The 14,470-nt window shown below is 43.8% G+C and overlaps 1 protein-coding gene across 1 annotated transcript; it reads left to right on the forward strand.

Annotated features, from left to right (window-relative positions):
* The first annotated feature begins 6,337 nt into the window (after positions 1-6,337).
* OTUD6A (OTU deubiquitinase 6A) lies at positions 6,338-8,724 on the forward strand. The gene has a single exon (XM_042974498.1). The coding sequence runs from the start codon at positions 6,433-6,435 to the stop codon at positions 7,306-7,308; it is 876 nt and encodes a 291-aa protein (XP_042830432.1). The 5' UTR covers positions 6,338-6,432; the 3' UTR covers positions 7,309-8,724.
* The last annotated feature ends 5,746 nt before the right edge of the window (positions 8,725-14,470 follow it).

A 14,470-nucleotide genomic window follows, 5' to 3' on the forward strand; every position in this document is an offset into this window, starting at 1 on the left:
AGAGGTGCAAAATATGTGATGCAAAACCTGATAGAACTGAAAGGAGAAATAGAAAAAGCCACAATTACAGTGGGAGACATCCAACATTCCTCTGTCAATAACAGAATTGGACAGAAGATCAGGAAGGATATAGAAGTCAACAACACTATCAACCAATGTGATCTGAAAAACATTTATAGAACATGTCACTCAACCACAGCAGAATACACATTCTTTTCAAGTGCCCATGGAACATATAGCAAGATAGAACATATTCTTCGTCATGAACAAACCCCAACAAATTTATATTATTTTTTTAAGTAAGCTCTATGCCCAACATGGGGCTTAAACTCACAACCCCAAGATGAAGAGTCGCATGCTCCACGGACTGAGCCACCCAGGTGCCCCCAATCTAACAAATGTAAATGAACTGTGTTTAAATGCATATGTTCTCCAAACACAAAGGAATCAAAGTAGAAATCAAAATCAGAAAGATAACAGGAAAATCTGCAAACACTTGGAAACTAATCATTCACTCCTGAATAACCCACAGGCCAAAGAGTCTCAAGGGAATCCAAGACATATATTGAACAGAATGAGAATGGAAATACAATATATCAAAACTTGTGACTTTTGACAAAGGTGCAAAACCAGTTCAATGGAGGAAGCATGGCCTTTCCAACAAATGATGCTGGAGCAACTGAACAACCACAGGCAAAAGAACAGAGACCTAAGCTTCAAAAAGTACACAAAAATAAACACAAAGTAGATCACATATTTAAATTTACAACTTAAAGCTATAAATCTTTGAGTAAAAGACAGGAACAAAATCTTTGGGATCTACAGTTAGACAAAGAGTTCTTGACACCAAAAACATGACCCAGAGGAGGAAAAATTGATAGATAGGACTTCATCAAAATGTAAAGCATTTGCTCTGAGAAATAGCAGGTAAAACGATGTAAAAGACAAGTCACAGTGTGATACAAAATATTTGCCAACCACATATCCAACAAAGAACTAGTATCTATAATATATAAACAGCTCTCAAAGCTCAACTGTAAAAAACATTCCAATTATGACAAATGACATAAATATTTTACCCAAGAGGGTATGGTACAGATGGTAAGTGAGCACATGCAAAAATGAACATGATTAGCCAGTAGGGAAATCAAAGTTAAAACCACAGTGAGATGTCACTACACATGCATCAGAATGACTAAAATAAAAAATAATGACAACACCAAATGCTGGTGAGGATGCAGAAAAACTGGATTCCTCATATACTGCTGGTGGAAATGTATAATGGTGCAGCCACTCTGGAAAATAGTTTCTTAAAAAACTAAAATACCCTTAAAATATAACCAAGCTGGGGATACAAACTGGTGCAGCCATTCTGGAAAACAGTATGGAGGTTCCTCAAAAAATTAAAAATAGAACTACCTTATGACCCAACAATTATACTACTACGTATTTATCCAAAGGATACAGGTATGCTGTTTCAAAGGAGCACATGCACCCCAATGTTTATAGCAGCACTATCAACAATAGCCAAAGTATGGAAAGAGCCCAAATGTCCATCGATGGATGAATGGATAAAGAAGATGTGGTATATATATATATATATATATATATACACAATGGAGTATTACTCAGCAATCAAAAAGAATGAAATCTTGCCATTTGCAACTACATGGATGGAACTAGAGGGTATTATGCTAAGTGAAATTAGTCAGGCAGAGAAAGACGTTGTATCTTAAAGATACAAAACAGATGAACATAAAGGAAAGGAAGCAAAAATAATATAAAAACAGGGAGGGGGACAAAACATAAGAGACTCTTAAATATAGAGAACAGAGTGTTGCTGGAGGGGTTGTGGGAGGAGGGATGGGCTAAATGGGTAAGGGACTTAAGGAATCTACTCCTGAAATCATTGTTGTATCATGTGCTAACTAATTTGGATGTAAATTCAAAAATAAATTAATTAAAAAATATATGACTCAGCAATTGCACTCTTGGGCATTTTCCCCAGAGAAATAAAGACATGTTCACACAAAAACCTGTACACAAATGTTTATAGTAGGTTTATTCACAATAACCCCAAACTGGAAACAACCAAGATGTCTTCAACAGGTGAATGGTTAAACACACTACAATATATTCATATCATGGACTACCACTTAGCAATAAAAAGGAGTGATCACAACTAACACAACAGAAATACCAATAATTATAAGAGAATACTATGACAAATTATATACCAACAAACTGAACAATCTGGAAGAAATGGAAAAATTCCAAGAAACTCACAAACTTCCAAAACGGAAATAGGAAGAAATAGAAAATTTGAACAGACCCATAGCCAGCAAAGAAATTGAATCAGTAATCAAAACTCTCCCAATAAACAAGAGTCCTAGGCCAGATCGTTTCCCAGGGAAATTCTACCAGATATTTAAAGAAAAGTTAATACCTATCCTTCTAAAACTGTTCCAAAAAAAAAAATAGAAATGAAAGGAAAACTTCCAAACACATTCTATAAAGCCAGCATTACTAAAACCAAAGACCCCACTAAAAAGGAGAATTACAGGCCAGTATCCTTGATGAACATGGATGTTTGCATCACTCTCAGTAAAATACTAGCAAATTGAATTTAACAGTACATTAAAAGAATTATTCACCACAGTCAAGTGAGATTTATTCCTGGGCTGCAGGGCTGGTTCAATATTCATGAATCAATGTGATACACCACATTCATAAAAGAACCATACGATCATCTCAATAGATGCAAAAAAAAAAAGCATTTGATAAAATACAGCACCCATTCTTGATAAAAGCCCTCAACAAAATAGCGATAGATGGAACATACCTCAACGTCATAAAGGCCATATAGGAAAGACCCACAGCTAATATCATCCTCAATGAGGAAAAACTGAGAGCCTTTCCCCTATGGTCAGGGACAAGATAAGGATGTCCACTCTCACCATTACTACTTAACATAGTACTGGAAATCTTAGCATCAGCAATCAGACAACAAAAAGAAACAAAAGGCATCCAAATCAGCAAGGAAGAAATCAAACTTTCATTCTTTGCAGATGACATAATACTACTCTATGTAGAAAACACAAGACTCCACCAAAAATTGCTAGAACTAATACATGAATTCAGCAAAGTCGCAGGATATAAAATCCATGTACAGAAGAAATCTGTTGCATTTCTATACACTGATAATAAAGCAGCAGAAAAGGAAATCAAGGAATCGATCCCATTTGCAACTGCAATAAAAACAGTAAGATACCCAGGAATAAACTTAAAGAAAGAGGTGAAAGATCTGTACTCTGAAAACTATGGAACAGTTATGAAAGCAATTGAAGAGGACACAAAGAAATGGAAAAGCATCCCATGCTCATGGATTGGAAGAACAAACATTGTTAAAATGTCTATACTACTCAAAGCAATCTATATATTTAATGCAATCCCTACCAAAATACCATCAGCATTTTTTGCAGAGGTAGAACAAACAATCGTAAAATTAGTATGGAACTATAAAACACCCTGAGTAGCCATAGCAGTTCTGAAAGTGAAAAACAAAATTGGAGGCATCATGATTCCAGATTTCAAGCTATATCACAAAGCTGTAGTCACAAGACAGTATGGTCCTGGCACAAAAACAGACACATAGATCAATAGAACAGAATAGAAAACCCAGAAATGGACCCTCAAGTATATGGTCAGCTAATCTTTGGCAAAGCAGGAAAGAATATCCAATGGAAAAAAGACAGTATCTTCTTGATAACTGGATGGCGACATGCAAAAGAATGAAACTGGACCACTTTCCTATACCATACATAAAAATAAATTCAAAATGGCTCAAAGACCTAAATGTGAGACAGGAAACCATCAAAATCCTAGAGGATTTTGCAACCTCTTTCACCTCTGTCAGAACACCTTCTTACTGGACACATCGCTGAAGGCAAGGGAAACAAAAGCATGGATGAACTATTGGGACTTTATCCAGATAAAAAGCTTCTACACAGTGAAGGAAACAATCAATAAAACTAAAAGGCAGCCCATGGGATGAGAGAAGATATTTGCAAATGACTTATCTGATAAAGGTTTAGTATCCAAAATCTATAAAGAATTTCTCAAACTTAACACCGAAAAAGAAATAATCCAGTTAAGAAACGAGCAGAAGACATATATAGACACTTTTCCAGATGGCTAACAGACACATGAAAAGATGCTCAACATCACTCATCATCAGGGAAATATAAATCAAAACCACGATGAGATACCACCTCACACCTGTCAGAATGTCTAAAATTAACAATACAAGAAACAACAAGTGTTGGCAAGGATGTGGAGAAACACTCTTACAACTGTTGGTGGGAATTCAACACTCTTACAACACTCTTACACTGTTGGTGGGAATTCAAACTGGTGCAGCCACTCTGGAGAACAGTATGGAGGTTCCTCAAGAAACTAAAAATAGAACTACCCCATGATCCACCAATTGTACTATTATGTATTTACACAGAGGATACAAAAATATGGATTCAAAGGAGTACATTCACCCCAATGTTTATAGCAGCATTACCAACAATAGCCAAAGTATGGAGAGACCCCAAATGTCTATCAACTAATGAATGTATAAAGAAGTTGTGGTACACATATACAATGGAATATTATTCATCTATCAAAAGGAATGAAATCTTGCTATTTGCAAAGACATGGATGGAGCTAGCAGGTATTATGCTAAGCAAAATAAGTCAGGCAGAGAAAGAAAAATATCATATGAATTCACTCATATGTGGAATTTAAGAAACAAAACTGATGAACATATGGGAAGGCAGATGAAAGAGGAGAAAGGGAAATAAACCACAAAAGACTCTTAACAATAGAGAACACATTGAGGGTTGATGGAGGGAGGTGGGGGTGATAAGCTAGATGGGTGATGGGTATTAAGCAGGGCATGAGTTGTGATGAGCACTGGGTGTTGTATATAAGTGATGAATCACTGAATTCTACTCCTGAAACCAATATTGCACTGTATGTTGGCTAACTAAAATTTAAGTTAAAAAATAAAATAAAATAAAATAAAATAAAATAAAATAAAATAAAATAAAGCAAAAACTTAGGGGCGCCTGGGTGGCTCAGTTGGTTAACCGTCTGACTTCGGCTCAGGTCATGATCCTACATTTCCTGACCTGAGTCCCGCTTTGAGTGAGCATGAGCCCCACTTCGGGTGAGCCCTGCTTCTCTCTCTCTCTCTTACCCTCTCTCTCTGCTCCTTGCTTACTTGTGGCCTCTCTCTCAAGAAAAAATTAAAAGGTGTGAAATTTAATATACGCAACAACTTGGACAAATACTTTCCTCATTTGTAAAAAGGTGTGGAGGGGGTGGGTCTCGAGGGTCTTCCTGGTTCAGAATTCAAGATACAGGTGACCAGATTGGGGCAGGATGAGAGCATATTTGGAATAGCTTAGGGTTTATATTTATTTTATATTTTATTTTATGTTTTAGAACTTTTAGAGATTCAAAATTATCAGGAGTGCCTCAATGAATGCCAGCTGTTATGTTTCATAGGGGTGCCTGGGTGGCTCAGTCAGTTAAGGGTGGGACTCTTGATTTCCACCCAGGTCATGATCTCAGGGTTGGTGATTTTTGAGCCCCACATGGGGTTCCGTGCTGATGGTGCAGAGCCTACTTGTGATTCTCTCTCTCTCTCTCTCTCTCTCTGCCCCTTCAGCCCTCTCTCTTTCTCTCTCAAAATAAATAAACATTGGAAAAAAAAAAAAGAATTGTGGCTGTTGCCTTCTACACTGAGATGGGACAGTGTGAATTACTGTGAGACCTAACATGAAAGGAGTCTGTGTTCCCAGGAACATAAGGAAATGTAAAGGTTCACCATTCAAGGGACCTGAAAAAACGAGAAGGCAGCATTGCCATCTGAACACTAGGAGTGATGGGAAGTCCATTGTCAGAGCACATTTGTCTGGTGGGATAGTATTTGTCACGTGATTCAAGCCTGACCAGTGTATAAACTGTGTTCAGGTTTGGAAATGAAGTAGGGAGTCAGAGTCCGTTAACAATTCTACAAGACTAATTGCTGCGCGTAGTATTCAAAGGCGAGATTTTTGGCACGGGATTTGGGGCCGTGCTAAAAGCAGAAAAAAACGGTTGCTACGGGGTTTAACGGGGGCGTGTTTAGGGGCTCTCAACAGCCAATCCTAGTGCCAAACGTTCTCAAGGGGGCATGGCCGTGGGGAGACAGTAGCCAATGACAGGGCCGTGAATAGGGTGGGGCAACCAGCCGGTGAAGAGAGCCCAGTGCAGCAATTGGGCGAGGCTGAGGACGTGAGGACCCGTAGCGTGCTCCGTCTCTTGAGCTGTTAGTTTTAAGTGTAGCTGGTACTTCAGCTACCACCAAACTTCGAGTCTCAGCTGCCGTTAAACATCATGGAAGATTCTCAGAGAGAGCAAGAGCGGATGATACGACGCCACCTTCGCGAGAAGGAAGAGCTTCAGGCCCGCATCCAGGGCATGAAGAACTCGGTCCCCAAGAGTGACAAGAAGAGAAGAAAGCAGTTGCTCCTAGATGTGGCCCGCCTCGAGGCTGAGATGGAGCAGAAGCACCGGCAGGAAATGGAGAGGTTCCAAGCGAGTTGCCCTGATAACGGCAACCTCGATTCCATCACAGAAGATCTTGCCAAGATGGATCTTGAGAACCGGCCTCCCAGCGTGTCGAGGGCACAGAAAAGGCGCGAAAGAAGGGCGGCCCTCCAGAGAGAGCGCCAGGGGAGCATCGCTGAGGTGGAGATGGAGCATCTGGCCAGCTTCCGCCGTGAAGAGGAGGAGAAGCTTGCCGCCATACTGGGACCCAAGAACCTGGAGATGAAGGACATCCCGGCCGACCGCCACTGTATGTACCGCGCCATCCAAGACCAGCTGGTGTTCTCCGTGACCGTGGAGAGCCTGCGGAACCGCACCGCCCTGTACATGCGCAAGCATGTCGACGACTTTCTGCCCTTCTTCAGCGACCCCGAAACCGGCGACGCCTACAGCCGCGATGACTTCTTGAGCTACTGCGACGACATCGTGCGCAAGTCGTTGTGGGGAAGCCAGCTGGAGCTGAGGGCCCTCTCGCACGTCCTGCAGACCCCCATCGAGGTGATCCAGGCCGAATCGCCCATCATCGTCATTGGGAAGGAGTATACCAAGAAGCCGCTCACCCTCGTCTACTTGCACTACACCTGCAACCTCGGGGAGCACTACAACTCGGTGAGGCCGCTGGAGGCCGGCGCCGTCGGGGGCGCGGCCCCGCGGCTCTTCTAGGCCCCCGCGCCACTGCCGTGGCCACTGGAGCCAGAGCCGAAGCCACCGCCGCACCTCCCCAGTAGGCTCCGGTTTTTTTTTGCTTTCGGTTTTCTCGGTTTTTTTCTTGGTTCGTTTCACTCGAATGTCCACCCCCTCTCTCCCTCCCCTCCCCCACCCCCACGCCCGCGCTCTCCTACCTGGCAGTTCTTTCTTCTCTCACCCTTGTGTTGCTTTTGAGGGGTAGGGGGGCGGGGAGGCTCAGCACACGGGTAATATAATATCTGTATTGTTCTACCCAAGGGGAGGGAGTAGGTTTGCTAAAGTTGAACCGCCTCTCGCCCTTAGGGGGCTTCGCCTCCCTTACCAATGAGAATTGTTCGCGTTGCACTTACCTTTGAGATAAAAATAGAAATTTGGTTTGATGCCTTCTTAACTTGGGAAAGAGCAGTGGAGCTCAGGATCTTCAGATTGTCCAATGAATGTATTATATTGGATTACTTAGATAAAGTTGGAGTTTCTGTGATCGAAATGCTTTGTGAATGCCTTTTGCTTACTAGTTCTTTGGGAAAAAATGTATCCTGGTCTATTTTGACGGTTACTTTTTAAAGCCCAGTTGGGCTCTTCTAGAGATGTCTCAAGTTATGGATAAGAGCTCCTCTAGTATTTTGCTTTGTTTTTTTCCATACAAACTTGTGTGGTTCCCAATTAATTTTAGTTATTTAGGTATTTGCTAAATTCTGCTTAAAGCGTTTGTTAAACTTAGAAATTAAATGTAAGTGCTAAACATAGAAGTTAAATAATTAAATTTACAAAAATTGGCAGGTTAGATAAGGTTTGCTCTAAGATGCAAAAGATATCAATTTAATTTCCTTTATTAAAGATAGGAAGGGATATGACTTCATTCAAGTAGTTGATCCATTTCATTGTGTCTACACCAAGTATGAGGCAAAAAGAGACATACTGATAAGTAGCTTAACCTACTACAAGGCTGAGATCTGAACCAGTAAGTTTTCTTTAGTCTGTGACATAAAAGGATACAACTTTATTCAAATAGTTGATCCAGTTTGTTGTGTCTACAAGTGGTATAAAGTTTGAAAGATCTGAACTTAGCATGTTTTCCTTAATTCTTAGAGATAGAAAAAATTTTTAGAAGATTTTAAGAAGTAAAAATAGTTGATCCATTTTGTTACATCTACAACTGGCATGAGGCAAAAAAAGTGAGCAAGATAGTTTTGTTGGTATCTTTTGTTGGTTGAGGCTCATTGATATCTTGAATTTGCCAATAGAATAGTATAAGTGAAATGATTTGCAATAAACAACTTACAATGTTGTAAATCTTTAGATCCTGTATTTCAGTGAGTTTACTTAAATTCATTGAAAAAGTTTATTGTACACAGCAAATGCTGTAAAACAAAATATATAAATTCAAAAGAATTTTTTAAATATTATGCAACTTGTTTTAAAAATAAAAGTTTTAAAAATATCTAGTTCTCTATTTTTGTGTAGCTGACTTAGTTTACATAGAGTTTGCATCCCAGGATTTACTTCAGCAGAGGAATCTTTGAGGGTTAGGGAGAGGAGTTGGGAGACAGATGAGAGTTTGGAGAGGAGGCCTGGCCCAAGGTCTTGGTGGCAGCCTGGAGTGGAGTGTTTCCCAGAAAAGGATTTAGGGAGGAGCTTTATCTAGAGGCTGCCCTGATTTGATGTTTCACTCGGTGAAAAACATCATGAAATGGTTTTGTTTAGGGATGTTCTCATTGCTATGCATGAAAAAGAACTCCCACTTCCCAAAACTCACCGATCCAGGGCTACATTGCAGAAGGGAAAGAAGTACCACTGTTTGGGGGGGGGGGGGTCCCAAAATGCAAATAGGGAAATCTTACCAGATAGCTCACTGTGTAAATGTGCATCAGATAAATTTCAGATGGCCAGCTAGCTGAGGAGAAGAGGGCCCCTGAGAAAACCGGGGATTGGGGTGCATTGTAACAAGAAGGCCTTTTATAAGGGTGAAAATCCTGGCTGTGGAAGGGAGACAAGGCCCAGAAGGGAGGCATAACCTATAAAAGGGTGCCTGGCTGGGAAGGAGGGTGATAATTGGGGAAGGGGTCAGCCTAGGAGGAAGAATGGGACATGGCAGGGGAAAGGGGCAGAGGCTGAGGAAGGGGACTAGCTGGCAAACAAAGCATAGGCCTGGGTAGAGGAGGGAAGCTGCATGGGGTATAGGACACAAGTGGGTGAGCAGGACCTGAGTGGGGATATAGGTAGAGGCTGGTAACGGGCTCCAGAAATGGGAAGGGTGCTCCACTGGGATGAGTTGCATTGGGTAGGGGAAGGGGCTGGCTAGGGTAGGGGACCTTGATGGATAAGGGGACACAGCTGGGGAAGTGTGCCTGGCTGCAGGAGGATTCCACTTCCCTAGTGGTCCAGGCTGTCAGCAGGAGCATAGGCTAGTGAAGGGCTTCTGGTAGAAGAAGGTGGCCCAGCTGAGGTGGGTTATACAGGGAGGGGAAGGGAAGCTGGCTGGGAACTAGGTCACATTCTGGGTAAGGGATCAGGGTAGGGAGTGAGAATAGGACTGGAAAGGAGGCTGGGTGGGGAAGGACACACTGGAAGGAGGAATAGACTGGTGAAGGGACTGCCCATTGGGGCAAGAGGCCTGGTTGGAAGGGCACACTGGATGATAAAGGGGTCCATGGCTGTTGGATGGGGAAATGGCTGGGCCAGGCTGCCTATCCAAGGGAGAGACACTTGCCTGGGAAAGGGGTCTGGAAGGAAAAGGGGCCTTCTTGGGGAAAGAGGCATTGACTAGGAAACAGGGTCTGATTGGGGGAGGACTGAACAGAGAAAGAAACCTGGGTGATGAAGGAGCCACCAGGCTTAGAAAGTTGCACAATGCTGGAGAAAGGGACCAGGCTGGAAGGGGGACCCAGCTTGAGAAGGGGGGTGGCTGGGAAAAGGGACCTGCCCCAGAAGGGGGTAGAGGCAGCAGAGGGGGTCCTTGCTGGGAAATTGGGCCTAGATGGGGAAGAGAGCTTAGATAGTAAGGGACACAGGCTGGAGAAGGGCCATATGGTGTGGAAGAGGTCCTGGAAGGAGAAGGGAGGCTGGCTGGTACTGGGGAAATGTCTGGGGAGCACTAGCTGGGAAAGGTGGCCTGGGAATAGGGGCTTAGGTGGCCAAATGATGCCAGGCCAGGAATGCATGTTTATCTGGAGAGTAGACCCGGCAGAGCAAGGAGGAATATCTTGGGGAAAAGGGAACAGGCAGGGGAAAGGGACAGGAGTGGGCAAGGGAACCTGCCTTTGGACTGGGGCACATGGTGGGGAAGTAGTATGGCCAGGAAGGGGCTAAGGGGGAGGGGTTGTCAAGGGAAAGAGACCTAGTTGAGTTGGGGGGCAAAGGATAATAAAAGAGTTCTTGACTGTTAAAGGAGGGAAAGCCTGGGGAATGACACCCAGCCAGGGAAAGAAATCTGGCTGGGAAAGTAGGCATAAGCTGGGGAGTAGAACATCAGCTGGGGAAGGGACCTAGATGTGGAATGTGCCTGTCTTGTAAAGGGAACATAGGCATGATAGGGTGGCACAAGCTGAGGACAGGAGACTGGTTGGAATAGGGAGCACTGGGGGGGGGAGGTGGTGAAAATACCCTGGCAGGGAAGGGTGGCCTGACTGGGGAGGGGCTCTGGCAGGGGAATAGAACCTGGGGGAGATCTCCCTGGGGAGGTACAGACAGGCTAAGAAAGGAAGCTGGTGGTGGGAGAGGTTTGAATGCTGAGAACCACATAAACTGGGCAAGAAATAGTAGGCAAGTTAGTGGACCTAGCTAGAAGAGGGGACCTAGCAGGTGGAGGAGCCTGCCAGGGAAGGGATTCTGCCTTCTAATGAAGGCATGTGCCCTCACGGAGGTCATGACTGAGGGAGGGCACATGGTTGAGAAAAGGAACCTAGCTGAGGAGGGGGGGCACAGGATAGGGATGAGAAGAGGTCTGGCCAAGGAGGAAGAATAAGCTAGAAAAGGGACTTGGCTGAGGAAGGGGGCCTTACTGGAGAAGAGGCTTGTCTGGGAAGATGAGCATAGACTGAGGAAGAGGATGTGGGTCCTTCAGTGAAGAGACCCTGGCTGGAGGGGAGGAGTCTGGCTGGGAAAGAGCTCCTATCTGGAGAAGGAGACTTGGCTCAGCATGGGGGCACCTGCTGGTGAAAGGGTCTTGGCAGGGAAAGGTCACATAGCTGGGGAGGGACTTGAAAGGTGATTCAGAGCTTCAAGAGGAGGATGTTTGGCTGGGGAATGAGGAACGGGCTCTGAAAGGCCAGTGAAGGGGCAGCTCCTTGGGACAGTGATCCAGCTGAAGAGGGAAAAGCTGGGCACAGGCTAAGGAGGAATAACTAGCTGAGCCATGGGGCCCAGGGAGGGTTGCTGCAGATGGGGATACTGGCTGGGAACGTGGCTCAGTTGCAGAGGGGGTGGGTGTGGGTGGGTGTAGGTAGGTATAGGGGAAGCCTGCCTAGCAGGGAAAGGGAGCCCACCTGGGGACCTGGCCATGGCTGGGGAAGGGGCCTTAGTTGGGGAGGAAGGCATAAGTAGATGAAGAGAGCCGGGGAGGAAGGCATAAGTAGATGAAGAGAGCCTGACCAAGTGAGGGGACCTGGCTGAGAAAAAGAAGGCATGGCTGGGTTCTACACTGTAGGTAGGTTAAGGGCTTCTGATGGGGGAGGGGTAATCTGCTGGGGCAGGCTGCATAACATGGGGAAGGAGGACTACCTAGAAAAGGGGGCCTAGCTCTAAGGGGGTATTGATGGGACAAACAGGGTTAGGGAATTGGACCTGGGTGAGGAACGGGGAATAGGCTGGTGACGAGGACCATGGGCTTGGCTGATATATGGTATAAATTAATATAGGGTAAAAAAAAGGATTCCTGGCTCTTGAAGGAGGAAGGGCTAGGGAGTGGGACCTGGCTAGGGGAGGAGATACTTGCTAGGGAAAGGATACTGGAGAGTTCTCTGTGCATAAAGTAGGGGGTTACTGGATGGGATGGGGATGGGTTGAGGTGAAAGGGTACGCTGGCTGAGCAATGCAGCACGGGCTGGGCAAGGGCTCTGTCTGGGAAAGCAGGCACTCCTGGATGATGTGGGCCTTGCTGGGAGTGGGGAGGGAGGGCTGGTGCTGCCCAAAGAATTTTGTGGCAGAAGGTACTAAATAAAGACAGCCGAGTCCCATTTTACAAGCTATCCCTGAATAGAGAAATAACTGTTCCTATCTTGGGAACCCTTAAAATCTCACACGGCCTGTAGAGGAGGAGGGGAGTTTTCCCAGGCCAGATCCTAAACAGGCCCACAGAGCACAAACCAAGAGAGAGTCTTCATTGTGGGATCTGCTAGGACATGAGGCATGTACGGTCTGTTCCATTTGTGTGACCACAGTCACTGAAGACACTGTTCTGGGCAATTTCGTGTGCAAAAGCCATGAGCATTGTTCCCAAGGGGATCCAATTCCAGAAGCAACTTTCATTCATTTACTATTTTTCATTTGCTCTCTGTCATGCCCTCCCCTTCTTGCCATAGCAGCCAAATATAAGGTGCATGTACTTATCTGGGTTTGAAGCTCAGCTCATCTACCTACTTCCTAGCCTTGTGACTTGGATCAGTCACCTAATCTTTCTGGGCCTCAGTTTCCTCATCCATAATATGGGAAAATTAAAACCTGTATTAGAAATTATCTCTGGGGATGTGCATTAAATGAAAATCCACGCGAAGTGCCCAATAAATGTTAGCTGCTGTTAGTATCCTTATCTAAGAGCCTTGATTTAGTCTATGGCAACTTTGGGGGCCCCTTGGCCTCTTCCCACATCTCACAGTGGAAGCAAAGCTTCTGCCAGGGCTACCTGCCCCAGCTGTTGCAGCCAGAGCTTCCTGGGCTGTAGTGTGAAAGCAGAAACCACTGGAGCTTACCCCAAGGGCCCTCCTGGGGACAGGATGGCCTACATGCAGGGACTCCCCCCCCCCCCACCAGTCAGTATCTTCTTTCTAGACTTTTCCTACACAAACACATAGATACACATTTAAAAAAAATTGGTATCATTCATTATATTCAAGGTACTTTTTCCTCCCTACTTAACAATATATTATAAGCATTTCCCTGTGTCCTTAAACAGTCTTCAATATGATGGTTTTAGTGCCTGCATTCTGGCCTATGAATGTACCATAATTTATCCTATTCTTTTGTTGGACATTTAGATTGCTTTCAATTTCTCACTACTATAAATATGCCACTGTAATATCCTTGTAGCTGAATTTTCATCTATATTTCTCATTATTTCCTTTTGGTAGGGTTTCTACAAGTGATCTAGGTCAAAAGGAGTCTTTTCATGCATACTGGTAAATTGTCCTCTGGAAAGGTTGCACCAATTTATACTCTTGGGGTATGAGAGTGTTATTTTCCCATATAGTTGCCAACACTGAAAATGATCATCTTTGCTAATTTGTTAGATGAAAAATGTGATGTTAGTTGACCCTCTGTTGACTACTAGTGAGGGGAAATATTTCTCTGAGTGTTTATTAGCATGTTCATTTCATTCATGCAAGGGCAAATAAGTCTTATTTTATTGCCTATTCCTGAACTTTGCTTAATTTTCTATTTGTCTTTTTCTTATGGAGTTTTAACAGGTCTTTCCAGTTGTCATTTGGATATTTATAAAATTTTTTTCTCGTACTTTATTAGCCTTTCAGTTTTGTTTCTGACTTTTTGCATATGCTGAGTTTAAAATTGTAATGGAGTGGGGCGTCTGGGTGGCTCAGTCAGTTGAGCGTCTGACTCTTGATTTCAGTTCAGGTCGTGATCTCACAGTTCATGGGTTCGAGCCTCACATCGGGCTCCATGCTGGCAGTATGGAGCCTGCTTGGGATTCTCTCTCTCCCTCTCTCTCTGCCCCTCCCCTGCTCTCTCTCTCTCTCTCTCTCTCTCAAAATAAATGAATAAACTTAAAAAAATAATTTAAAAAATTGTAATGGAGTCTATCAACCTTATGGTTTCTTTTTTTGGTATCATGCTTAGAAAGTTCCCCATCTTCAGTTTGAATCAATATTCTTTTCTTTTCTTCAGATTTTTATGCTTTCTCTTATTTTTTAAGTTGATCTATTTATTTTGAGGGCGGGGGAGAGAACAAGTAGGGGAGGGGCAGAGA

Source organism: Panthera tigris, chromosome X, assembly GCF_018350195.1.
Source record: "Panthera tigris isolate Pti1 chromosome X, P.tigris_Pti1_mat1.1, whole genome shotgun sequence".
Taxonomy (NCBI): domain Eukaryota; kingdom Metazoa; phylum Chordata; class Mammalia; order Carnivora; family Felidae; genus Panthera; species Panthera tigris.

Bases quoted from the DNA above. Each gene is read 5' to 3' on its own strand.
- OTUD6A (XM_042974498.1), top strand. From the start codon at position 6,433: ATGGAAGATTCTCAGAGAGAGCAAGAGCGGATGATACGACGCCACCTT.